Genomic DNA, 26,713 nt, shown 5'->3' on the forward strand with positions numbered 1-26,713 from the left:
CCTCTCTACTCTAGCTCGAGCCCCATTTGTGATTGGTTTGGGAATCGGTCTTAAAGTTAAGATCCAGCTGAATTTTTACGGTATTCGCAGTCCGCTAAAAATACATAAACTACTGCAAAGAACAATTATATTTTTATTATTATTGGTCTTGGGGGACAGCTTTATCGTATTAGAAACATTATTTCGTGTGTCACACTTCAAAACTCCAAGAAAGCTGTATGTGCTAGGTGCCGTACTTGGTCAAGTCTAATCAACCCTGATGGCAAACCCTGCATCGACGCTAAACTGGGACACTGTTTATCTCAGATTAGCTTGTCGTTAGTCATGTCAGGTCAGATCCGACGCCAAAGCGATAATTGAGTACCGCAGCTACCTTTGCATTAGTTGTGCATTGGCCGATCTAACAAATAATAAGTTTCAAATTTTGTCCAACTGATATACCTACCTGTTACAACAAAAAGAAAATCGAACAGCCGAAAAATAATCTAACAAAAATAGAAATAAAGTCTGCTCCATTCAGGTGGTTCTCGGAACGGATGCTTTTTACTGGTATCAATCGCGCCATTGCAATGGTACAAACGAAAAGGTTAAGTACAGGCACTCAGTGATGCCAGGGGCGGTGCCAAGATTGCCAAGGTGCCAGGGGGACCAAAGGGACCAGTGGATTTGTGAGATTTCTGGGCGATTAACTGATTTCCGAGGAAATTTTCCTGAGGAATGGGTTGAACTGCTATTAGTGGTACTTGGAGTTCAAAAGGTCTGTTAATCACAATTGATCATGGACGGTAATTGACTTTTTTTTATAGCTTTTATTATCTTTTACATAGCTTGGATTCTTGCCAGGGGTTGAATAACTAGATCCATCTGCCGGCATCATATCAATGATCCGTATTCAAACTTTATGTCTACACACAATATATACCCATGTCACGATTTCTTTCTGTTTTATCTGGTCGCATGTCCCAGTCTCAAACCAAGCTGACCTGACAGTACACTTTCATGGTATGACGTTTGTTCGACTGGGTGCTCGTCTCAGATTTCCCGTCACTAAGCGTGTCAAGCTGTTTGACGAGTTCACTCGCCAATCTCGAAACACCATTCTCCTAGTTTTTTTTTATAATTTTATCTGGTTCTATCTTTTGTTTTTATTTATCATTTTATTTTTTCTAATTTTTATAATTATTTCTTTTTGTAGATATTTGTAGATTTTTTGCAGATTTTTGTTTCTACAAGTCGACAACTTTTTATTTTATTATTTTTCTTTTTTTGCTTTTATTTCACTTTTCATTGGTTTTCCTTACACCCTAAATCAATAGCATGAACCGCTAATCTGTTAACTCTGACTCGTATAAATCGCTGGTAATGTCTAATTAATTATCTGTCTATCTGTCTGCCGTCTCCTTGCCGTCTCCTGCTGTTTCTCTGCCGTCTCACTGCCGTCTGTCTACTTGTATGTACACTGTCGATCTACCCTGCTCTGTCTCTCGAATTTCTATCTACTCACCTGCCTCTTTACCTACAGCCCCCCTACATATCTCTATTTTAATGATCTTCCTGCTATCTACTCCACTACTTATATTCCTATCTGGTTATAGTTTATCTGGTTATGTTATATCTGGTTATCTGGTTCTCATTCAGAACTGACCACCATTGTATTTCACATTTCATCCACACAACTGCTAGCTTATTTGCTCGCCAGCAAATCTCTAACTACCTCAGGTTAATCATTAGTAGTTCTGATAGCTCTGTCACCCGCTATTTCTGCATTCAACAATAAACGCATGTTCACCTGTACATATACTCACATAATACAATTTTGACAGAGGCGCTAAAACACTTGCACATACATATACGCATACATAAATCCACATGAAAATATAAATCCCAAAATACACTACATACACGGCTAGTGGTTATGTAAAGTGGGCGGTGCTGCTGTAAGTTAATGTGTCTGGTGTAGTACCTACAAAACATTATTAGTGTTACCACTTTATGATCGGAACGACCCACTTTCCAGTTGCAAACTTGGTGTGTACATAAATCAACTTTTCGTATCCAATAGCTTGACTTGTTCACGGTTGGCATTTTTCCTCCGAATCTTGCTTGTCTTGTGTGTATGGATTATTTCGTCGGCTTGGAATCCTAGTCACTAGATAAAGCTTGGTATTTTTTTAGATATAGAGAACGATAGTGGGATTTCCGGAAGTCAGGGCTACGTCGAATCTGGATTATTTATCATATTCACACGTCTGCATTTAAACAGTCGTTGCCAATTGTTTTCTTTATTTTACTGGAATCAGTGTTGGTGCTGATTCTGAAATACTCAGTAGAGGTATCCTCGTGAACTGTGAGCGCAATTGCTTCTCCATTCAATACTATATTTCTTCATAGGATCTGCGAATTGCCCTTCTTGGCTGGTAATTGTGGCAACCAGTACTTTTTGATAGCGACCAACTATTACGACAATTGCACCATATCATACGACCAGCGTGTGAACCTCGACAACTTTTACAGCTAATATTGCTACTGGTACCATTACATCTGTCGTCACTATCTGTACTTTGATAGCAACTGTCGCAGAATCCTTTATCCCTGGCTGTCGTGTTTGAAGCCATAATTTGATCCACAGAGCACTGTCATCTAAACAACTCGACATTCTCTGCTTCTCTGTTTCGAATCTGTCACTTGTGCTCTGGTGGATCCATCCTTGTTTTAATTTCAGGTACTCAGTAGCTCGCCCTGTGTCGATAACCTGATATCCCACAAGACCCTATTGAATATTTTTACATTGTATCACTATTTCACTCGGTCATACTCCCAGACTACTTCTACATAATTCCTGAATCAAGATGGAGTATATCGCGGCCGAGCGAATTCCACTAGTGGTGGCTCCATGTCGGGATTTTGAAGCTGATGCTACTGCAAAAGAGAATTTCAAAAGCTCCTCACCAAAATATATTTTATTTGAATATGGAGACCGAATGCCCGTAGCAGTTCCTGCAGGCTCGACAACATCAGGTTCTAACGCCAAGTCTGGTACTGGCCGTACATCTGCTGCTAGTAATACCGAGACTGCACGTACTCAATCACCGTTGCCATCACCTGGAGCATCATCAATTCTATTTCGAACTGAACTGGACAGTGTTCCAGATCATTTAAAGCCATACCTGGTTCCTTATGCCGTCAGTTCTGACCCAAGAGACCCTCCGTCGGCCACCGCCGAGTCAACTCGCAGACGCCTTTCTGCTACTAATCTTCCTATCCACCTTCGCAATTTAGCGGTCATTGACTCGACCTATTCAGGATCTCATAAATCATCCGACTTGTACTTCGCTATTCTTCTTCCTCTTTTAAAAGCATTTGGATTGGCCCATGTGTACGTAGCAACCACGGGCCCATCGACTATTTCTAATCATGCAAAATCATTTTCATCATCATCCACAGTCGTGCTCATGGCCGGTGATACTTCTGTTCACGAGTTTGTTAATTCACTCACCGAAACCCGTGAAAAGCTACGCCTTAATGTGGTGGTCATCCCCACTGGCACTGGAAATGCTCTGTCTGTATCTATTGGCCACAACTCAGTAGCTCATGCTATCTCTCGGCTCTTTACTGGACAAGCAGAGCCTCTTTCTAACATGAAGGTTGAATTCCCTCCCGAATCGTCACTAATAATACCCACAGACCCATCTAATCCCGCTCCCATTCAATCCCTTCAGTCATTGGTCGTCACATCATGGGCTTTCCATGCCGCTCTTGTTGCCGACAGTGATAGTCCCGAATACCGTGCCCAGGGTCCTGGCAGATTTGCACTGGCTGCAAGGGCCAATCTAGAAGATAAGGATCAAAACTATGAGGGCACAATAACCTACAATTCTAACGGCAAAAGCCGAGTCCTTGCTGGCCCACATTCATACGTCCTATTTACACTTGTCAATCGCTTAGAAAAGTCGTTTCCCGTTTCGCCAGATTCCAACCCAGCCGCTAGCGGTGACCTACATCTCGTTCAATTCAACCACCTCGAAGGGCCTAGCATCATGGAGATTATGCAAAAAGTCTATAACAACTCGTCGCATATTAAAGACCCACGAGTCACCTACGAAAAAGTCGACCACGGCACACCATCGTCTGTCATCGCCACGCTCCAGGTCGACAACGCAGACCCCATTTATAGAAGATGCTGCGTCGACGGCCGTATAATCATCGTTCCTGCACACGGAACCATCAAGATCTATGAGCCAACCAGGAACTATAACGGTTGGGATTTATATATTGTCAAATAGTTTCCCTCTTTAATGTAAACAAATACCCTGCAGATCACCGCGTTGCCCCTGCATGGACAGGGTCCTGCCTCCGGCGTCTGAGGCACTGCCCCAGACCTCGTTGCTCCTGCTTCGCAGGAGTTTCTGGGACGCTCGAGTGACGACTCGAGCGGAGCGAGAGGAGCTGGGGGGTCTGGGGCGCAGCCCCAGCCGCCGGAGGCAGTCTGGGTAGGGCTGGCCTGGAGGGTTCTCCGTCCATTCTGGAGATTGGCTCAAAACGGAGTTTATCAGCTGAGGAAAGAAAAGATAAAGAGAGTCCTGAGAAATGGTTTTGTTGCTAGCAATCGAGAGTTAGTCTGGACCCTGTACGGCTTCAGTACCCCACAAAAAGCCCAGATCAGTCAGGAACGGCTCTTTGCGGAAATGCTTAGCAATTCTAGCGCCAGTGAGGTAATATATAAATAGTCGACTATCTTCGAATTAGGATTCATTTTTTTCTTTCTTACAAGGTTCGAAGTACCGAAGGCTGAAGTTTTCGTTTACATTAATTGTACACAAAATTCTGATCGTTGTACATGTTAAACTGCTATACAGAGATTTGAGATTTGCTAGTTGAATGGGGACATGCATGAGATCTGACTTGAGATCATCTTCATTTCATCATCTGATTCACTTGCACGCACATACAATATATTCTAAACTACAGCACCATTTCACTAAGACCAGCAATTCGTACTGCCGTCAAGTCCAGACTCAGAATGGGTTCAGGGTTCTCCATGCTGTCGGCCTCAGGGTCTGGAATCGATGGCCTCGGACTGAAACCACCAAAGACATACGGTATCCAGCAGTCGCTGGAATCGAAGCGCAAGTTGGATTTTTATTTGAAGGGAAATCACTTCAACTATAATTATATGTTCAATAACCGTAAATTTCACAACCATTTACCGCATGCTCTAGTATCAGCGTATTTCTTAGGAGCATCTCCTAAACAGTTGGAGGATTTGTATGAAGATAGTATACAGGAGTTGGTGCAGTGGACAGAAGAACGTCCCTCGGAAGTAACTGATGACGATTGGACAGATTTTTTTGGCCGTAAGAATTATGATCGCGCCTATTTCGACTATTTTACTGATAAAATTAGTGAGAGCACAAAGGACTGGAAGGTTATTGCTAAACAGTTTTACGTCGATAAATATCAAGCAGATGGCGAGCAGCCGAACCTGTTATCAGGCCTTTACAGTGGATTACTGCATCCATTGATTCATTTTGGTTATGCCATCGAAGTTGACAGTCCTCTGATTGCAATTGAAGCATTGGCTATGTCCTGTACCGAATACAATGACCTAGGGAAACTGCTTGTTGATGTTGTCGATTCTACTCCTGGAAGCAAAACAACAGATCCTGTTCAGATTCTCCAAGACATACGTAATGATACTGATTTCGATAATCAACTGAGCAAGCCGTTTGAGAACAAACTGCCAGTTTTAATTAAAAAGTTTGACAGCAAGATCAAGCATTACTCTGAGCGATTAGACGTCTCTAACCCCAAAGAAGTTGTGCTCAAATTGCTACATGCTGGAACGCTGATTTTAACCACCACTCACCAAGTGGACAAACCAGTCTTTGACTTTTTCTTGTTACATATTCTGACATCGTCACACGAAATGGCCGAAATTATTCTGAGTCCTGAGCGTGGAGAACTGGTGTTCCCTGAAAGGTTTCACAGTCTTCTTGTAAAGCAACTGTGGACTATTACTGTAATCCTATACATTTCGCAGCTTCGCCCACTAATCAAGCCAGAGATCCTACCTGAGATGAAAGAACCTATTGAAGACATCTGGAAAAGAGCCATTGAAAAGACCCTGAGCGGCCCTCAAAAGTTCGACTCACATTCACTGAAAGCAGTCCGTGCTATGCTTGCTGCCGAACTGCTCACGAAAGACACCACGGGCGTCTATGCTCGTGCTGCCAGCCACTTCGCAAACAACAAACCTGACACCGAGTACGGAGGTAGGACTAATGGTAAGCTGTTATTAGACGTCAAAGTCTGATAATCTGCTACAACTGCTCTCGTTTTCATAACAATCATTGTCTCAAAGCTTTTTTTTATATCTCTTGCAAGATACTTATTTATCCCCTCGTGCCTCCGGCGGCTGGGGCTCCGCCCCAGACCCTGGTTGTGCTCGCTTCGCGAGCCTGACCACCCCGTAGTCACCGTTCAGACCCCCGTAGCAGCTCGCGAAGCGAGCACAACCAGGTCCGGGCGGAGCCCGGCCGCCGAAGGCACGACCCACCAGCACGTATATAGTTCACACCGAATTTAAGTACATGAATATATAAATATATAAGTGAAGAGAAGATGTTCGCAGTATGGTTTTACCCAAGCGTCCATTAGCCAACGGCTTAACGCAGCGTTTAGGAATATACCGCCACAGGCCCGAGCGAACTGCACAACAGCCGAAGCTGATGGAGCTCAAGAACGGTCCTGAATTGCTCACCGATCTGTCGACAGGGAGGTGTCAACCATAGGCTTCAAAGGGTGTGTCGACTGTTTTGTGGCATACGAGGCCAAGATCCCCTACGCCTATCAGTAGGCACCTTGGAGCCCATCCTAATCCACCGAGCCAATCCAATGAGGTCCCTAACTCCTGGAAAACCAGGGGAGACCCAACGATGGAACTGACCAGTGTCCTCTTACGAGGCAAATAGACGGAAGGAAATCCTCTGAAAAAGCAAGGCTCTTCTCTTGACAGCCACAAAATTAAGCGCCGACTTCAGCTACCACACGAGTGCCGAGCTGTTTTGACAATATGTAAGAGTAACCTCTACAACTGAACAAAACACAGATCGTTTGTAGAAAGAAAGAAGAAAAAAATTAGAAGTACATCAGTTGTGTGCTTCTTTTATAGTGAAAAATTTCGGCAGGGTAAATCATCTGTTTTTTTTCGGTTGGAAACCTCTAATTTCCATGCAGGCTTTTTAGCAGGAAATGTTGTTAAAGCAGTTGTCAAGAATTCTCACTATATATATAAACCTAAAACTGATACCAAAATTAATAGGATTAATTTTAGACTGAGTGTTTGGCTTTTTTTCGCAATTTTTTTTTAACTTGGGTTCCCTTCAATATTCTTTCACGGTTGATTCAGGGTCCAGTCTGCATCAGCGGGATCAACATATTCAGATCTTTACACGGCTAAAAAAAATTATTTCAGTTCAATATATTATACAGCTGAAATTTCGGGTCCAGAAAGATTAATAGCCCGCAAAATCTGAATAAAGATGCCTGCGGTGAAGAAAAGTTCCAAGTCGAGTTCCAAGTCCAATGTGGACGGATATATCAAAAAGCTTGCTGCTAACGACCGGCCCACTAGAGATGATGCACTAAAGTCATTGACCCAATTCCTCTCCACCCAGCATGCTCTTGACGAGATGGAGCTCCTGAAGCTGTGGAAGGGTCTCTTTTTTACAATGTGGTTCAGTGACAGACCTCGTACACAACAGAGATTAGCCGACGACATGGCGAATCTCCTGGCTACAATCCATAAAGTCAACTTTTTTGCATTTTTAGAAGCATTTTGGGCAATGATGGCTCGTGAATGGGACAACATCGATAAGCATAGAGTAGACAAGTACTACTTACTAATGAGACGATATCTTGCTGCATCGCTCAGACGATTGCAAGTGGAAGAGTGGGATTCTGAATGGGTCGATAAATATACAGAGGTCATGACCAAGTTCCCCCTCAATGCCACTGATGCTAAGGTGTCGAATGGATTGAGATTGCATATGTTTGATATTTATATTGATGAGATCGAGAGGATTATGAACGAAAATGGTGACGATGAGGATGCTGCTGATGCCAAGAGTCGCATTCCTTTCGGTCTGCTACTAAAACCTATCGAAGACATCAGCCAAAACAGTCCGCTGAAGTTCATTCGAGAGCGCGCTAAAACCTACGTTTTAGAAGATCCACGTCTCGTTGAATGGGGAGTGGTCGAAAAAGATGCAGAGGAAGCTGATGAGGAGAGTGAAGATGAATGGGGTGGATTTGATTAATTTATTTTTTGTTTAATGTATTATTTTTGTCTTTTTGGAGTCGGATCTTGCCTCCGGCGGCTGGGGCTCTGCCCCAGACCCCATTGCTCCTCTCGCTACGCTCGAGTCGTTTTCTTCTGGCTGTCATATGAAAGGATATTTTAATTGGATCCTAAAATACGAAAAAAATTAGAATACATTCATAAATTTCATTAGTTGGAGAACTCACACTAGATGCAAGACTTGTAACCAGGTTGATAGTTGAGTTCCGAGAAAAGTTGATAAATAAGCTGCTCATTCTCGCCAAGTGGTAGCATGGAAAAAAGAGTTGTTCTGATTATTGACGTGGTCTTTTAGAGCCATGAGGGTTATTGGCATCAGACCACTGTTGAGGTGGTGGTTGGTTGTAGAACCCACCAGGCGGGAATCCAAATGGAGGAAATCCGCCGGAAAATTGTGCCATTGGGTTGAAACCACCTTGTACTTGATATCCGCTATATCCAGCCATTTGGCCCTGCCTTGCGGGGCCAGTATTCCCTGCATTGCCAGCATTACCATGACGATTCATTCCATTCCGATTTGGACCTCCCATACCCACATTTCCATTAGGGCCCTGGTTCCTGGATTGGGGACCCTTATTAAAGGTGCGGAACGGTATGGGTGATGGTATCGTGTAAGCTATTGATAGCTTGAGAAGAATATTGGACTTGTCCTCAGAGTTTCTCAATTCTCGCTGCTTGTTTGTAAACGATTCGTACAACAATTTCGTTGCTTGCACATCATTAAACTCGACATATACGGTTCCTTTGGATTTGCTATTGACCTTATGCTCGTCAAAAATAACATTTTTTAAATTGGCTTCGACGCCCGCATCGACTGCCCATCCTCTAACTTCCTCTTCGTTTGTCCACCACTCTAGATTGTAGATAATGACTGCCGAAGTTGGATCCATTGGGTGTGACGATACGTATCCGCGGCTCTGATTATTATAGGAGCCTTGATTTATAGCATTGTTTGGCAGCGGACTTCTTCTTTCCGTGTTAGCTATATGAGTAGGTCGAGAGTTACTGAATGAGCTAGGATTAGTTGAAACGGATGGCGTGCTGGGATTTGCCGTACTCGAGCCAGTAACAGGTGGGTCTACCTTCACTTTTGCGGAAGGGTCCACACCACCAGTGAATCCACCATCTAAGTCAATCTCATAGTCATCAGACATTTGGGGCTATTAACAAGATTAGAAATAGAACTAGTTTAAAGAATATCTTGTTAGGCCTGGAAATCATGTTAAGTCGATCCACGGTAAAGAATGGGCGGCCGGGTAAACGTTGTGGGGATCGCTAATGTGAAATATATACATTGTCCAATAACCAGTTCCATAACTGGCAAAAACTCTCGAATTGGGGAATTACTTTTAGGTATGGGATCTAGTCTTATTTTCAAAGTTAGGGCTGGTGAAAAATCAGAGTTGTTCTTGAACGACTGACGACATTACAAAAGAGTTAACCATATATGCACGGTCTTTAACTTGCAAATACCTTTCACAAAGAAAAAAAAATTGAAAGGCAGTTGGGTCTAAATAATCGCTTTAAATATAGGATACTTTTGCAATTTGTTCCGAACATAAAGCTTTTGATTATCTTTAAGATATTAGCGGAAGTGAACGGTCAGCATAATCGCATTTCAAGAGCTCTTAATATCTATAAGTTAACAATGGTTCCCTTCAATTATGTCAGCAATCTACATTTAACCAAACTCATGGAATATACGCTGGGTAAAAGCTTAAACAGATAATAATTATATGCAGCCTGCTTTTCATAAGATTAATAAGTTTTTGACAAGTAACAAAATCACTTGTGAAAGATTTGAGCTCACTAGTATCGTTGGAGGTAGGAATGCACTTTAATCTTGCATTGTCGTCCTATAAGGGGAAGATCATCCATCAAATATAAGTCGATCTAGGTATGATGAGTTCAGTATGGTATTAAAGCCAAGCAGCATTGGTGATACGTATCGATTATAACCATGATTTATCATCAACGACGGAGCATCAAAAAAGTTCAGAAGCGTCAGTGCAGGAGGAAATGTGACAATTCTAAACAGGAGTAAGAGTATTCTGTCGAGACAGTCAGCAAATACCATTATTGTGGATGACTCTGATTAGATTAGGGACTCTCGGTTAGTATTAGACACATATTCAATGATTTCCGAGTTTGATTCCTATTTTACTTTTTAAAAATCAAAGAATCATTCAGAGCTTGTTTCAACTCCCTGACGGGGTACGGTATGGGCCAAGTACTTTCTCATCAAATAACGGTTTTTTAGTAATTGGAAAGATGGAAAGATTTAAAAGAGTCGTGCTCCCAACCTTCTTCTAGATCAGCTTTATCAATTGTTGATGACAACCTGCCATTCATACAATTTATAGTGAAGGGTGTTTAATTTTGCGTCACTGGTCGGGGGTCAATGTTCGAAAAGCGGCTAGCAAGGGCATGTATATCGCAGATGTCACATTAAGAGAACTCAGCCAAAAAGTTTTCAAAAGATCTCTAGTTTGCTATTTAGGGACAGTGGACCACGGTACAACCCCCACCAGAAAAAAAGATCGATCAGACATGGCGCTCGCCGCATGAAAACTCGAGCCGGATACAATATCCGGAGTTCAATGCATATATGCAATGCAAGCTGAAGCGTCATCGGGTGACGTAGTTCACTAGTATCTAACTGTCGATAATATATGTATATATAACCTTAGTAGCTTCTTTACAACTACTTGGCCAATATATACCAGTAGTTCAATCCGTCACTCAAGTTTTCTCAGTGTAATACTATTTCTCTACAAGCGTGCCGCTCAATGGCTCCTGCATTAAGATCTGATTAGATAGGGATCTACATCATGTACGAGAGCCTATCCAATTTGGGCCGAGATTTGTCGATTCTCATCTAATCAATCAGACACTCCTCTTCTCCGTATCTAATCAATAGAACGGTATATAAATAGCTATAGTAGCCTTCGAATGTTTATAAAGAAAGGCACTTTTAAAAGATATGTCTAAGAAACTCATTTGGGAAATTAATGATGTCAATAAAGAAAATGGCAGCAAGAGTACTGTGACAGAGTCGAATGCAAGTGCAACAACCACTTCTGACCCGGTCTACAAATTTAATCACAAAGATATTGCCTCAGTTGTACCCACCACTGATAATATTAATGAGCAATGTAATAGTACGTGGTACCTCTTTCTAGTGATATTTTTCTTTTTTTAAATTTGAACTAACATTGGCAGCCCTCCGGATGTGGGTGATAGGCTGCTCATTAGCGCTGGTCGTTGGTGGAATTGATACTTATTTTCAATTCAGATATCCCACAATTTTGGTTGGGTCTCTCATTGTACAACTCTTGGCATACCCGTTGGGCCAACTTTGGGAAATGGTGGTTCCCGACTACAATATTCAGATCCCATTCACAAAAGCCCATCTTCCATTAAACCCAGGAAAATTTACTTGCAAGGAGGCTGTTTGTGTGTTTATGTTTGCAAATGTGGCAGTGACTACCAAAACGGGAAACGACCTATTAGTTCAACAAAAGCACTTTTTTGGCCTGAATATAGGACCCCAGTACCAAATACTTTGGATATTGGGACTTTTCTTGTGGTCTATGGGAATGGCCGGTATTTCAAGAAGTATATTAGTTGAAAATCCTGCAATGATATGGCCAGAAGCTTTCTCTAATGCTGCTATGTTGCAATCGTTTTATATTAGCAAGTCTGATAAAGGGCCTGTTAACGGATGGACGATAACCAGATTTAACTTTTTCCTTGTTGTATTTATAGGGGCATTTTGCTGGTATTGGATTCCTGGTCTTTTATTTACTGGGCTGAGTGACATTGGAGCATGGATATCCTGGATCAAACCCCAAGACAGAATTTTATCTCAGATTTTTGGAGTCAAATCAGGGCTCGGCTTATTTCCTTTGACGCTCGACTGGTCTCAAGTCGGTAGTTTAGTATCACCTCTTATTGTTCCTTGGTGGTCGATATGGAATGTCACTTTTTCTTTTATTTTCTGGATTCTTATTGTCATGCCTGCCCTGTATTACACTAATCAATGGGGAACGGCCTTTTATCCTATAATGAGCAATGGCATTTTCGACGACCAGGCCCATTCTTATAACGTGACGCGAGTTATTTCAAATCACTTGGATTTTAATCAAGAAGGCTACGAAAAATATTCTGAGATTCGCCTGCCAATATCATTCTTAATGCAATATGCTCTTAATTTTGCTACAATTGCTGCCTTGTTGGTTGAATTTTGTCTGGATTATCGCGCACAATTTTTTGATAGGATGAAACGTAAACCAATTGAGAATCCTTCATATGACATTCATAACCATCTCATGTCCAAATACCCTAAAGTACCACTGTATTGGTATGGTGGAATCTTGCTTTCAGGATTCATCTTGGCCATTACCATGGTAGAGGTATATCCACTCCAAACGCCATGGTATGCATTAGTGGTTTTCATGTTGATCGGTTTCATTATATTCATTCCAGTGGGTATCTTGGAATCTTTATCAACATTTACTGCTGGGTATGATGCGATAATTCAAATTATCAGTGGATATTGGCTAGAGGGTAAGCCCCTAGCATTGATACAGGCTAGCGCATATGGTGTCACGGCAGTTGAGAAAGGATTACACTTTTCAGCGGATATGAAGCTTGCTCATTACTTCAAAGTTCCTCCCAAGATCACATTTACAGTTCAATTTGTGGGTGCTATTATCGGAACTTTAAGTAGCGTAGGAGTAATAGATTGGGTTTTGGGAAATATTAAGGATGTATGCACTCCAAGTGCGAAAGATAACATGGTCTGCCGTAACACAAATACGCAATTCCATACCAATGTGGTTTATGGATTGGTTGGCCCAAGAAGACTCTTCGGTACTAACGATTATTCAACCATTTTATGGTTCTTTTTAGTTGGTGCGCTATTGCCAATAATAGTCTTTGTGATCAAAAACCAAAATTGGTGGATATCAAAAACAAAATTCTTGAGTCAATTCTCTTCACCTTTATTTTTTTCTGGGGCTACGAGTATTCCCTCCGTAACAGGTATCAACTACACTACCTGGGGACTAGTTGGGTTCATCTCTAATTACTGGGTACATAAGAAATTCATTAACTGGTGGCGAAAGTACAACTTTGTACTTTCAGCTGCCCTGGATTGTGGTACAGATCTTGCAGCAATTGTAATATACTTCTGTGTAACGCTACCAGGAGCACGTGTTAACTGGTGGGGAAATACAGTTCAAAACCGTGGATGTGATGCTGTAGGATGTCCCTATTTTGTCAAAAGTCCATCATAAAGTCTCTTTCTATCATACCATTAATATTTCTATTTCTTTAGTTTTGTTTCTATCTTTACAGTATAAAAATAAAGTCACTGTAATGTGCTTACTCCCACTTTGTAGGATCCCAGTTACCACCAGCAACAAAATAAGAGTTTATATCGCCGAGGCTCTCGAAATCTTCCTCGGAAAGTTCAAAATCATAAACATCAATGTTGCTCTTAATTCTAGAAGCAGTTGCAGACTTGGGAAGAGGCAAAAATCCCTTTTGAAGATTCCAGCGAACCAATACTTGAGCAACACTTTTGTTATACTTCTTAGCAAGAGCCACCAATGCGGGGTCATCCAAACGTTCACCTCTCATAAGTGGTGAATAAGCCTCTATAAGAATATTGTTCTTTTTACAAAATTGTGCAATATCATCTCTCTGTAGCCAAGGATTGATTTCCACCTGGTTAACGGCTGGTTTAATTTTCAGTTCAGGCCAGTTCAAAAGCTCTTCCAAGTGGTGAACAGCATAGTTAGAAACACCAATGTTTTTAACTTTTCCTTCAGCTACAGCTTCCTGGAGAGCTTTATAAGCACCCAGACGTAAATTAGCAGGTGGTTCAGGACCATGAAGTAACAGAAGGTCAATGTACTCGATACTGGAAGCAGCATCCACAGACTTTTGGACAGCCTTCTTGGCTTTTTCGTAACCGAATTCGTCGAGCCAGATCTTGCTGGTATAGAACACATCTTTTCTAGAAACCTCTTTATTTTCTTTCAGGAACTTGGCGATTCCGTCTGCTGACTCTTTTTCATTATCATAACACTTTGCGGTGTCAATATGCCTATAACCTGACTGCAACGCAATTTCTACAAGTTTAGATGTTTCATCTTGTGGCGCCTCCCAAACACCGAATCCAACATTAGGGATCTTTGCACCGGAATTGAGAACGTATGACATATTAAATTGAGTTTAGTCTGTTAATCTGAGATGTGTAACTTCGAGATCAAGATCAGTAGATGCATAAGTAACCTGTCATATCGCTGCTATAGATCGCCCGATACGCAATAGATAGTGACTTTCTTGCATTGCATTTCAGAAAAGTAGTTAATTTTTGATTTGGACAGCCTTATATTTTAGTGAGATTACTTCAAACTATTTCTTATATTTAGCAGTTCCATTTTCTGTTCATTGTCGATGAACCAGGGATATTTGATATGCCTATAATTGCGCTGAGTAAACGAGAGTACTCTCTGAACTATCTTACTACAAGCAGGGTAAGATTACCCGACTTGTAATAATTATGAAAGGGAAGGGCATGCCTCCGGCGGCTGGGCTCCGCCCAGACCTGGTTGTGCTCGCTTCGCGAGCTTTGAGACGCTAATGGCATACAAATTAAAAAAAAAAAAATTGTAGATAAAATGGTTGAGATTGGACAGGAAAAATGGCCTGTCGGCTCTCAAAGCAAGTATTTCCGAGTTTACTCCGGACCAATCGTCTCTAGGCGCATCCACTAGCAATTGAGACTATGGCTCCTCGACTGAGGTAGTATGCTTGATTCTAATGAAAGAATAGCTTTTTGATACTACAGTTGATTTTTTATAACGCTGTCTATGACCTACGAACTGATAATCGATACATGCTTGACTTTCTTGATTTGGCAATAGATCTTCAGTATCTATTTTACAACATGCGAAGCAATGATTACTCACGGATAATGTTTAAAGTGTTTCTTTACAAGCTGAAATTCATAAATACCGAATGTTGTAACGTGTTATACGTCTTGTAAAGTCAAGGTACAATGACGTTGCCTGAAACGGACACTCTTTTTGACGACTTCCCAGTGGACATCTTTGGACAAATTCCGTCCCTAAACATTTATACACAGATATGTCTCTGTTACTCAATTGATAGTGACACAGATGAGGAATCCATAATATCAACTTTAAAAGATGGTCTCCAAAGACTGAAAGAAAAATTTCCTTGGACTGCAGGACAAGTGGTTAATGAGTCCGGTGTATTTAGGATAAGACCGTTAGAGGGAGTTTCGCAGCTGTTGGTCAAAGATTTACGGAATGATAGTGCAGCTCCCACAGCTCCCACAATGGAGTCTCTTAGAGAGTCGGAATTTCCAATTCACATGCTTGATGAATCGCTCATTGCTCCTCGTAGGACACTTCCTGGTCATCCTGATGAAGCTAGTTTGACGGAACGGCCCGTTTTTATGGTTCAAGCTAACTTTATTTCTGGTGGTCTACTACTGACATTCATCGGACAGCATAACGCTATGGATATGATTGGTCAAGAGCGGATAGTGAGCCTGTTCTCCAAAGCATGTCATAACGAGACTTTCTCGTCTGATGAGTTGAATATAGGAAACCTTCATCGTAGCGGCAACATTCAATTGATTGATGCACCTTTAGAGACCTTACCTTATAACAGTTTGAGCACCAGTACTCGTTTGACAAGTGAGACAGCTTCAAAAGATACTTCTTGGGGAGATGAATCCACCAATAATAAAGATAGCAAAGACGGACCGACTTCTTGTTCATGGGCGCTTATTAAATTTTCAGCCAATGCCCTGGCAAACCTTAAAGCCATAGCCAATAACGACAAAACTACCGAGTTCATTTCCACTGACGATGTTTTAACTGCATTTACGTGGCAGGGTATTATACGAGCGCGTCTTAATAATCGATTAGAGACTTCACGTACTGTGAAACTTGCTCGAGCAATTGATGTTAGAGAATATGTGGGTTTGCCTGCCAAGTATCCAGGAATTGTTCAAAACATGTCTATACACTCTCTTACCCTACAAGAAATATCCGACGAGCCTCTTGGAGTTGTGGCTTCGAACCTCCGCGCTGTCCTAGATCCCAAGACATCACATCTCGGCTATGATACTAGGGCTATTGCTACTGTGCTTACAAGAGCACCTGACAAGTTTGTTTCATTTGCATCTAGCCTCGACCTCAAGACTGATATCATGTTAAGTTCATGGGCCAAGGTTAACTTTTTTAATCTTGATTTCAATCTCGGACTGGGTAAACCAGAGTCTATAAGACGACCACAGTTCACCCCTGTTGAGAGCCTGATATATTTCCTGCCTAAATCACCTGAAGGCGATATTGTCATTTGTCTGTGTTTGGCAGATGCTGACTTAGAAAAGCTTCAATCTGACCCACTTTTTGCCAAGTATGGTCACTACATCGGTAAGAGAGGGTAATAACGCCGATTCATGGTAAATTTCGTTTAAAACTCGAAAAATTAATAAACAAAAGGGTGCCAGGGTTTCGCAAAAACCCACGCCCTATGGGCTTTCAAAAAGTTGAATATCATATGCCTTCGTGGCCAAGTGGTAAGGCGCCTCACTAGTAATGAGGAGATCATCAGTTCGAGTCTGGTCGAAGGCATCATAACTTTTTGCTCGTTCCTGGCACATTTTTTAAATCGAAAGCAACTGGCCCTTTGTTCTACTGATATTCCAATCCTAATATAGTTCAACGACAAAATCCAACTGTGGATATTTGTTGGAATTCCAACCTGCCTCCGGCGGCTGGGGCTCCGCCCCAGACCCCGTTGTTCCTGCTTCGCAGGAAGTTTTAGCAACGTTATTTACTTGGCTTCAATGGGTGGGATACAGAAACGGATCAGAAAATAAGAGGAATCACCGGAATCGCTCCGTCATATGCCAGGGGCAATTTCAACATGCGTGGATCAGCACCCTCGGACCCTGTGAATTGGCGTTCGACTATCTTTTCAGAAAAACAAATAACTACTAAAGAAGTGGTTATAAATAAGACAAAAAGTACCTTCACGAGCAGCTATAATTCCAAAGTTATAAAAATATCCATTTTAAAGCGTGAAACTTCGTGTAGAGTCCGGTCTCAGGGCTAGGTCCCATCTTACTCATCAGTACACTATAAGCATCAGCTTGCATTGAACCATTCTGCATCACTCTCCTCGCAAGGTGAAGTGTGATTATTATCAAGAAACTTAAAGAGCGTATTGCTACCCAGCAGCTTCAATGAATAAGATTTGAGCGCTATGAGTTGCAAGGCAGCGAATAGTGAGTCTGAATCAACGACTAAATCGTGTGTTGAGAAGGCTTTGCAATCCACCGAAGAAGCTCATGTTGGTGATTCTTTTGACCCATCTGAACAGATCGAGGAGTTGGAATCATTGCAGGCCATTTTTCCAGAACTTCAAGTGGATATAGAAAAACTGAGTGGTTCGATCAAGATTCCTGTAGCTCCTACCAAATCAATACAAATCATATTCCGAGACGATGTGGGAGATAAGGACAAGTCGGATGACAGATCAGTAGTATACTCACTTCAGCATATGCCACCAGTTAACTTCAAATTCGAGCTACCCAAGTCGTATCCTCGTAGCTCTCCGCCTATATTCTCGATTGAATCAGCATGGTTACCAGTGCAATACAAAGCTAAACTTATCAATGATCTTATGACAATATGGAGACAAGTGGGTGATCTAGTGCTCTATTCATTCATAGATACGCTATTACTTGCCATGACCAGCGAGTTTGAACTGACTACTGTGACTTTACCAGCCAATAAACTCGATTCTTCTGGAAATTCATTAAAAGCGCAAATTCTCACTTATGATGTTGAGGCCAGTATACATGACTTCGAAACGCAAACCTTCAAATGTGAAATTTGTCAGTATGACAAAAAAGGGACCAGCTGTACTCGTCTAAGGAATTGCTCACATGTGTTTTGTACGCAGTGTCTGATAGATTACTATTCTGCCTGTATTGAGCAGGGGTATATATCGCAGGTGCAATGTCCCGAGCCTGGATGTAGTGATACACTTAAAGTTCTAGACGAGTTACAACTCACTGAATTAGTTGGCCCGGAACTTAAAAATAGATACGATGATTTGAGAAAAAAGCAGGCTGTTGAAGCAAATCCAAACGTTTATATGTTCTGTCCTCGAGAAGTTTGTGAGGGGTTGGTAAAACGTAATGCAGATGACCTACTGGCTATTTGTCCAGACTGTGATTTCGCTTTCTGTGCTATTTGCAAGCGGTCGTGGCATGGATACTATCAATACTGTAAATTACAAGAACCGCCACGAGATCTCATTCTTAAGTATATCGATGGAGACGAAGGTATCAAACGGAAGCTAGAGCGGGAATGGGGCAAGCTCAACATGAGTCGTTACGTAGCAGTTTACGAATCAGACAGAGCATTCCAGGACTATCTCAACGAAAGTCAAACCACATCGTGTCCCAAATGCTCAGCTCCTATTGAGAAGTCCATGGGCTGTAACAAAATGACGTGCTCCATCTGTCATACCTATTTCTGTTTCCTGTGCACCGAAGTTCTCGAACGAGACAACCCATATCGTCATTACGGATCACAATTCTCACCGTGCTTCCAAAAACTTTTCGAAGGTACCGACGTCGAGCAGGCTGCGGATGAAATTGATCCAAACCTTCTGATAAGAATGGTCCTTTAATGCATACACAGAGTGATCATTGACTAATACCTCACTCTTTGCTCAACTTTGGAAGTCGATCCTGCCTTTCATTTGCAAGATAAGTACGATTTGAGAGGGTAGAAGGTCTACTTTTATTGTAAATACAAAATTCCTGTGGCTCGTAGGCTCGTATCTCTTGGCAGCTCTGCTACTTCTATTTGGGATCTGACAATCCTACTCTCTTATTGTGCTTCCGACTAATTTAACTAACGACGGGGTCAAGTGGCTACTTATCTTCGATTCGTACTTGTCCTGTGAGAACATGTCGCAACCACCCAGATTGAAAAAGTACGAACCTTCATGACTTCCTAGGGGTTTTCTTAAGCTGTTGAACTCAAAAATACTCTTGTAAACAGCTCTCTGAATCACCACAGAGATCACTAGCATAATATAAGCAATCTAAAATACAAATTAATACCCACTATCCTATTTACTACGTGTATGTCACCTGCCTCCGGCGGCTGGGGCTGCGCCCCAGACCCCCGGCTCCTCTCGCTTCGCTCGAGTCGATGCACTGACCCCTCACCCAGCGAGGAACGAGTGGAAGAGAGACTTCATTCAGTCTCCATAAATCAGCCCGACCGCCGCGTAACGACTCGAGCGGAGCGAGAGGAGCCGGGGGGTCTGGGGCGCAGCCCCAGCCGCCGGAGGCGGCCACCCATACAAAACATAACAGAAACAGGTTCATATACAGATAGATAATGTTCGAATGAGCAGCGGAGTTTAATCGAACGGGGTTAAATAGGCCTCGGCGACGAAACGGGCACGGGCGTTGAGGAAGAGCTTCATTTCGGAGATTTCCTTGTCCACCTCTTCCATGAACTCGATGATGAAATCGACCAGTTTGTGTTTGAGCATTTGTTCTGTGTGGAAGTTGGTGATCAAGAATGAGATGGCATAGCCGGGGATTGGCTTTCTTCGTAAAATATAGAACGACTCTGCTCTGCCCGTCAAGAACCGGGTGAACTGGTGCACGAGAATCGCCTCGATTTCATCGGCCTGCTTGATTTTAATGCTCACTCGTACGGAGTTGATACTGGGTTCGATCAGAACTCGTTCGTTCTCGTTTCTGGCAATAGTCATTGGGTTCAGCAACGCTTCCAGGTTCTTGCCAAATTCCACCTCGGGCGTGTTATGACGCTCAACTAACTCGGAAGAGAAGTTTTCCAAACACAATGCCGCCGTCAGCGACGTTCTCACGGCAGTGAGGTATGGTCGAAGCGATTGAGACTACAGTCTCCGTTAGTACTCCTACTCACACCCTCTCTCGAGCCCGCTATCCCCGTAAAATGCGGAGACAAAAGCCAACCCACTCCAATCCCTCAATTCTCCTCTGCAATTGAGCAATATTACTATCGCTCCTTCTCATAAGCCCATAACAGCACAGCTGTCAGTCCTCCACTTACCATGGCTGTTTATGTTGAATGCAATTGGCACTTCACCTCGTCTATAATTATCTGTGGAGAACAACCAGCTGCCAGTTCACCGCTATCAACATCGCTTCGTGGAGCGGCAGTGTCTCGCAGGGCTGAACCCTTCTGTCACGTGATACTGTCGGGGAGTGGGATGCTGCCTCCGGCGGCTGGGGCTCCGCCCCAGACCCCGCTGCTCCTCTCGCTGCGCTCGAGTCGGTGCGAGGGGGATCCAGTGACTCCTGCGAAGCAGGAGCAACGGGGTCTGGGGCGGAGCCCCAGCCGCCGGAGGCAAGACGACCACCCCCTGAGTTAGTAGTGGGTTAGGGTGAGGTCGGATTTTCTGCGATATAGTGATCCGAGCTCGAGAAGAGATGTTGGAAGTTTCAGATCTCCAGTTTGGCACGAAGAGTTGACGGTAGACGGTAGACGGTATCGACATGGCCTGGGAACCGCATCAAGATGACCAGGGCAGAGTCTACTATTACAATTCAGTGACGCGGCAGAGTACTTGGGAGAAGCCAGATGAGCTACTTACTCCGCTCGAGATAGCCCTTAAGAGAACGGGATGGACCGAGTATGAGACTGATGATGGCGCCAAATACTGGAATAATGACGCTTCTGGTGAGAGTGTGTGGGAACTGCCAGAGGATATCAAGAAACTGGAAGACGAGATCAAAAACAAACGCAGTGAAGATCGCACAGAGTTGGCAAATCTGCCGGTAGGACCAAGTGCTGCTAATAGAATCCCAGCTGGAATTGTTAGTGGTGGTGCTCCAGGTGCTGGAATTTCTGTCAGTGGTACAAGTGTATCAGGTGCGTCAGGTGTCTCGCAGATTCCATTGTCTTCAAATAATAAATTTCCGAGCCAGAGTGCTGTTCATCCAGACAGAGTCGAATATCTGCGCAAGAATCTCGAGGGTCAAGATCCCATGCAAGCAGCTGTAGAGGAGTATCGAAACGCATTGAGAAGAGCAGGTGTTGACAAGATTTGGTCAAATCCTGAAGCTGGTGACAACCAGGAAGAAACTCACGAAAAGGAAAACCAGAATGGTTCACGAAACGACGACCGCGACCGACAAAACGAAGATGATAGAAATGGAAGTGGTTATAGGGAAGACAGAGAAGGAAGAGAGAGACGCGATGGACGAGAAAGAACAAATGGCTCGGGAGAGAGAACAAGAAAGAGCCATATGAAAAGTTTGAAGGAGCAGGTGTTTGCTCGTCCTACTTTTATGCCCTGGAACGAGGCCGTGAAAGTCCTCATCACGGATCCTGGATACTGGGTGATTCGTGATCCAGCAGACCGTAGAAAGCATTTTGACGAGTTCATCAGCGAAGTCACTAATAAATACCAGACTGAACGTCTGGAACAGTGGACCTCGGTGATAAAAAGCATGTCTGACGTACTAGCAAATGGTAAGTACAGTCGTAGAATCAAGTACTATTCGACATGGGCCACTTTTAAAGATGATCTGAATCGAGAAGCGCCATTCCAACAAGCTCTCGAGTACTTTCCAGGAGATTTCGGGTCGAGACTCCAGCGATTTGTATTTCATAAACGATTGCAAGAACTTCGCAAGCAGCGAAATGCGGACGTAGAAGCTAGTAAAACCCAAGAATTACGAGTACTCCGAGATCAGTTCTCAAAACTACGTGTCGACTACAGCTCACGTTGGGAAGATGTGTTTAGTTCTCTACAAAAAAGTGGTGTTTTATCCGCAAAAATACACCATCTTGATAATCTCGATATTCTCGAGGGTTATGAGGAGTATATGAAGACTATTGAAAGAGAAGAAAATGAAAAGCTACGAGACTTGAAGAAACTTCGGTATAGACAAGAACGAAAGAATCGTCAAAACTTCATTCTATTGTTACAAGAATTAAAACAAAAAGGCCAGCTCAATGTGCATTCCAAGTGGGCAAAAGAGAATGATGACGATACAAAAGCCATTTTCCCACTTATCAAGGACGACCCCCGGTATATTAATTTGTGTGGTCAGCCTGGATCCACACCTCTAGAGCTGTTCTGGGATACAATTGAAGAAGAAAAACGTAAAATCAACCTCAACCGAGAACTCGTTATTGATATTATATCAGCCACTCGAAGCAATATGCCCACTTCACTCGAAGAATTCGAACAACTTCTGAAATCCGATCCTCGTGGTGGCCAGATCCCTGCTGAACTGCTGCAGGACGTTTATAAGAGCTTGAAAGAAAAGGGTATCGACTATTCTTCTTCATCCCTCTCTCGACGAGATCACGATACTGATCGGATTCGTGGTCGGGAACGGTCACGAGACCGCGATCGTGATCGTGACCACGGCAGAAACAGAGATCGTGATCGTGACCGTGACCGTGGAGGAGAATATGATTCTTATGCGAAATCGTCGTCTCGCAGAGATAGGTCACGATCTCGAGAACACCGTTCACATTCGCATCGAGACCGCGATGCGCATGACCGGGACCACGAGCGGTCATATTCACGTCGTGACCGGTCTCGGTCTCGGTCCCGTAGCAGCTACTCACGATCACGTCGCGAGTCTAGATCACACTCACAATCCCACCACTCGGACGACGACCGATTCCGAGCTGCTCGAAGTCACAAACGACACACCATGGATTTCTACGACGCTCTCGATGCTCTACGACCGAGAATTGTCCTGGAAGATACCTGGAAAACCATCCAGCCCCGTGTCGAATCGCTGCCTGAATACAAACCACTCGACGAATCCGAATGCCGCAGCATCTTCGACTCGTACCTCCGTCGTCTCGAACGAGCCAACGCACCACGACCACCTCCACCTCGCCGAGACCGTCACCAACGAGACCTCGAACGCGTGTCCCACAACGAAGACCTCCGCAACCGGCCCTCGGGCCGCGGTCTCGACAGCGGACCCATCCTCGACTACTAACTCACACCGTGGATTCTGTATTTATATATCTTCTGAAAATCTCGGGAGACGGCCTGCCTCCGGCGGCTGGGGCTGCGCCCCAGACCCCCCGGCTCCTCTCGCTTCGCTCGAGTCGAGCGTGGGGGATATCGTGATCTGGAAGCGAAGCGAGTCGAGCGAGAGATATCGCGATCTGGACACTGGAAGTCCGACTCGAGCGAAGCGAGAGGAGCCGGGGGGTCTGGGGCGCAGCCCCAGCCGCCGGAGGCAGACCCCGTTGGTTTAAACTCGAATAAATTAATTTACGGATGCAGGGGGTGCTGTTATTCTCGCGAAAGGAACGACGTCAGGACCACCAGTCCCAGGACAATGGTCTTGAAATTTTTGTTTTCTGTCATGAAAATGGTGGCGTAGCCTATTTTTGGCACGTAACCCTTCACGACTCCAATGATTTCGGCCTCGCGATCCAGGTACATCTGCTTGTAGGCGTACAGGTCGAGGTCGTCCATGGGGTTGTTGTCGCCCTTGGTCAGCAGCAATTGCTTTCTGTCACTACAACATTGTTAGATTCCATTCGTTCTGTAGCTATCTCCATCAATAGATTGTAAGTGTAGACATAGAAAGTTGAATCGGATGTCAACTTCACCAGTCCATTGTGGGGCATGTTGACTGAAAAGATAGCAGTTCAGGCTGATAAAGCCATAGTTTGAACTGACAATTCCATCATTAGTTCGTTCGTGAAGCTTGGAACACGTATTGATAGAAAAAAGGAGTAACTTACCTGGAATGATGACGAAGAACTCGGTGTACAATGGGGATATCTCGGCCCTTCACATTATAGACGACCACGTCGCCAACTTTGACTCTGTGCTCGCGATTCCAGAGAAAAAGAATGTCTCCACGTTGGAAAGCAGGTTCCATTGATCCAGAGAGAACAACTACTACAGGAGATTCAGAGTTGGTGACAACAGCAAGTCCTTTATAGAACATGAATGCTGTACTCAGCACCAAACAGACATTGAGGACCTGTGATAAGATCTGTCGTGGTGACAAGTTGATCTTCATTTTTCCTGTCTAAATTTTTGATAGTCGCAATAGTGATACTGTATATCCAAGAAAACAAGAATTTAAACCAAAAGTTCGAAGTCCAAACCGCTTTTTTCACCAGATCCAGGAGTCGGTTGACGGTAATATTTCAGACCCAGGCCGACCACGCGGTCAATCGTGGCATATCAGGGACACGCATGGCGCGGCTGAAAATTACCAGATCAGATATCAGTATGCGATGTCGATGTTGATGTTTACCAATCTTACTATCGCCACTACAACACACGGTTTAAATAGAAATTCGAGAAAAAATGGCGTCAATTCCTGGTAAGTTTCGGGAATTATGATTGGTAGTGTGGTTATAAGAGGTTTCTGGTGAAGAAAATTTCAGATCTGAATGTGATTGTCAGATGTCCACGTGTGACTAGAACCATCGATCCAGTGAAAGATGCAGTTGACGGTTGAAATTATAAAGTGAATGTGAACATTCCAAATTTATGTCTCCACTCTCATTAGAGCACTCTTCTTCCCCCAAAGATCAATTAATTATCCTGAACTCGGCGGTCCAAGCAATCTCCTGCGAAGCAGGAGCCACGGGGTCTGGGGCGGAGCCCCAGCCGCCGGAGGCAAGACCCTCACCCCTGAGATATGATTCAGAAAACTAACAAATTAGTTAATGTCAAGCATGCAGGCAAGAAATATGAGGTGGACATTGATCCCAGTGATAATGGTCTCACTTTTAAGATGCAGTTATTTTCGCTGACGGGCGTGCCTCCTGACAGACAGAAGATTCTCGTGAAGGGCGGTCAGCTGAAAGACGATGCTGAATTGTCAAGTTTGAATATCAAGCCTAATCACACGTTTATGATGCTGGGTACTGTTGGAGAATTGAAAGCTCCTGAGAAGAAAATGGTTTTTGCTGAAGATATGACGGACCGTCAGCTCGTACAGTCCGGCATGGTCAAGACACCTAATGGATTGGTTAACATGGGTAACACGTGTTATGCCAATTCCTCTTTACAGGCATTGAGAACGGTTCCCGAACTACAAACTGCCTTGAACACTTATAAGGGAGGAATCATTAATAACCCCCAGGCACCGGATATGGCTGGTGCTTTGAGAGATTTGTATCTTAGTATGAAAGGCACTACCCAGGCATACTACCCAGTAGGATTCATCACTATGTTCAGAAAAGCATTCCCTCAATTCGACGAGCGAGATAATGAAGGTGGTTATAAACAGCAAGATGCCGAAGAGGCCTGGTCGCAACTGCTCAACACTCTGAGGCCCAAACTCGAGCTCGAACCTGCTGCGTCGTCTTCAGCAGTTGCTGGTACTGAAAGTGCTAGTAACAACGCAAACTCGAGTTTTGTGGATCAGTATTTCGGTGGATCGTTTGAAACGGTTTTAAAGTGTAATGAGGATGGGTCGACTGACGAGCCACGACCTGGTCATGAGACGTTTCTCAAGCTGGATTGTCATATCACTATTTCGACCAATTTCTTGAGAGACGGATTATTGGCCGGTTTGGAGGAGAAGATCGAGAAACACAGCGATTCGCTGGGCCGCAACGCTCAATTTACCCTGTCCCGTAAGATCTCGCGACTGCCAAAGTACCTGACTGTGCATTACATTCGATTTTTCTGGCGTAGAGATACTCAAAAGAAGAGTAAAATTCTCAGAAAAGTGGCGTTCCCATTCACTCTGGATGTGACGGAGTTTTTATCTGACGATCTTAGAAAGAAGGTTGTTCCTGCTCGTGACCGGTTCCGCGAGGTTCAAAAGGATCAAGAGGAGCTTCGTCGTAGTGCCAAGCGTGCCAGACTTGGCGGCGAGGGTTCAAAAGCTTCAGAGACTGACGATGTCAAGGAAGATGGAACCATTTCCGATTCCCGTTTGGCTGAGTTTAAAAACCAGGTTTCACAGGCTGTTGACCCCGATCTCGCTAAAGATCCCGGTACCAATCCCTTTGGTCTGTACGAGCTGTCGGCTATTGTGACCCATGGTGGTTCAAGTGCCGACTCGGGCCATTACCAAGCTTTCACTCGCAACGATAAAGAGCCCGGCAAATGGTGGAAGTTCAACGACGACAAAGTGACTGAGGTCGACGAGGCCAAAATTGAGACTCTGGCCGGTGGTGGCGAGTCCGACTCGGCTCTTATCCTCTTGTACCGTGCTGTATCCCTGTAGATAATCTTCACTGTATTTTATCAGCTGGTGTCTCG

The 26,713-nt window shown here is 43.8% G+C and overlaps 10 protein-coding genes and 1 non-coding gene across 11 annotated transcripts; 9 read left to right on the forward strand and 2 right to left on the reverse strand.

Annotated features, from left to right (window-relative positions):
* Positions 1–2,849: 2,849 nt before the first annotated feature.
* DGK1 (putative sphingosine kinase-like protein) lies at positions 2,850–4,283 on the forward strand (the record flags this gene model as incomplete). The annotated part of the gene is made up of 1 exon (XM_018882340.1): positions 2,850–4,283. The coding sequence occupies one exon, from the start codon at positions 2,850–2,852 to the stop codon at positions 4,281–4,283; it is 1,434 nt and encodes a 477-aa protein (XP_018736726.1).
* Positions 4,284–5,020: 737 nt separating this feature from the next.
* On the forward strand, positions 5,021–6,313 carry AWJ20_5211 (uncharacterized protein; the record flags this gene model as incomplete). Its single annotated transcript, XM_018882341.1, has 1 exon — positions 5,021–6,313. One exon carries the CDS (start codon positions 5,021–5,023, stop codon positions 6,311–6,313), a length of 1,293 nt encoding a protein of 430 aa, XP_018736727.1.
* Positions 6,314–7,541: 1,228 nt separating this feature from the next.
* RRP1 (Rrp1p) lies at positions 7,542–8,318 on the forward strand (the record flags this gene model as incomplete). The annotated part of the gene is made up of 1 exon (XM_018882342.1): positions 7,542–8,318. One exon carries the CDS (start codon positions 7,542–7,544, stop codon positions 8,316–8,318), a length of 777 nt encoding a protein of 258 aa, XP_018736728.1.
* A 316-nt stretch (positions 8,319–8,634) lies between these two features.
* On the reverse strand, positions 8,635–9,513 carry AWJ20_5213 (uncharacterized protein; the record flags this gene model as incomplete). Its single annotated transcript, XM_018882343.1, has 1 exon — positions 8,635–9,513. One exon carries the CDS (start codon positions 9,511–9,513, stop codon positions 8,635–8,637), a length of 879 nt encoding a protein of 292 aa, XP_018736729.1.
* A 2,076-nt stretch (positions 9,514–11,589) lies between these two features.
* On the forward strand, positions 11,590–13,659 carry OPT1 (oligopeptide transporter OPT1; the record flags this gene model as incomplete). Its single annotated transcript, XM_018882344.1, has 1 exon — positions 11,590–13,659. One exon carries the CDS (start codon positions 11,590–11,592, stop codon positions 13,657–13,659), a length of 2,070 nt encoding a protein of 689 aa, XP_018736730.1.
* Positions 13,660–13,747: 88 nt separating this feature from the next.
* AWJ20_5215 (aldo-keto reductase superfamily protein) lies at positions 13,748–14,590 on the reverse strand (the record flags this gene model as incomplete). Its single annotated transcript, XM_018882345.1, has 1 exon — positions 13,748–14,590. One exon carries the CDS (start codon positions 14,588–14,590, stop codon positions 13,748–13,750), a length of 843 nt encoding a protein of 280 aa, XP_018736731.1.
* Positions 14,591–15,431: 841 nt separating this feature from the next.
* On the forward strand, positions 15,432–16,856 carry AYT1 (Ayt1p; the record flags this gene model as incomplete). The annotated part of the gene is made up of 1 exon (XM_018882346.1): positions 15,432–16,856. One exon carries the CDS (start codon positions 15,432–15,434, stop codon positions 16,854–16,856), a length of 1,425 nt encoding a protein of 474 aa, XP_018736732.1.
* A 115-nt stretch (positions 16,857–16,971) lies between these two features.
* Positions 16,972–17,043, forward strand: AWJ20_5217 (the record flags this gene model as incomplete). The annotated part of the gene is made up of 1 exon: positions 16,972–17,043. It is a non-coding gene; the product is annotated as a tRNA-Thr (tRNA).
* Positions 17,044–17,677: 634 nt separating this feature from the next.
* Positions 17,678–19,114, forward strand: ITT1 (Itt1p; the record flags this gene model as incomplete). The annotated part of the gene is made up of 1 exon (XM_018882347.1): positions 17,678–19,114. The coding sequence occupies one exon, from the start codon at positions 17,678–17,680 to the stop codon at positions 19,112–19,114; it is 1,437 nt and encodes a 478-aa protein (XP_018736733.1).
* Positions 19,115–20,987: 1,873 nt separating this feature from the next.
* PRP40 (Prp40p) lies at positions 20,988–23,462 on the forward strand (the record flags this gene model as incomplete). The annotated part of the gene is made up of 1 exon (XM_018882348.1): positions 20,988–23,462. One exon carries the CDS (start codon positions 20,988–20,990, stop codon positions 23,460–23,462), a length of 2,475 nt encoding a protein of 824 aa, XP_018736734.1.
* A 1,674-nt stretch (positions 23,463–25,136) lies between these two features.
* On the forward strand, positions 25,137–26,678 carry UBP6 (Ubp6p; the record flags this gene model as incomplete). The annotated part of the gene is made up of 1 exon (XM_018882350.1): positions 25,137–26,678. The coding sequence occupies one exon, from the start codon at positions 25,137–25,139 to the stop codon at positions 26,676–26,678; it is 1,542 nt and encodes a 513-aa protein (XP_018736735.1).
* Positions 26,679–26,713: the final 35 nt, after the last annotated feature.

The sequence above is a fragment of the Sugiyamaella lignohabitans genome, chromosome D, assembly GCF_001640025.1.
Source record: "Sugiyamaella lignohabitans strain CBS 10342 chromosome D, complete sequence".
NCBI classification, from domain to species: Eukaryota; Fungi; Ascomycota; class Dipodascomycetes; order Dipodascales; family Trichomonascaceae; genus Sugiyamaella; species Sugiyamaella lignohabitans.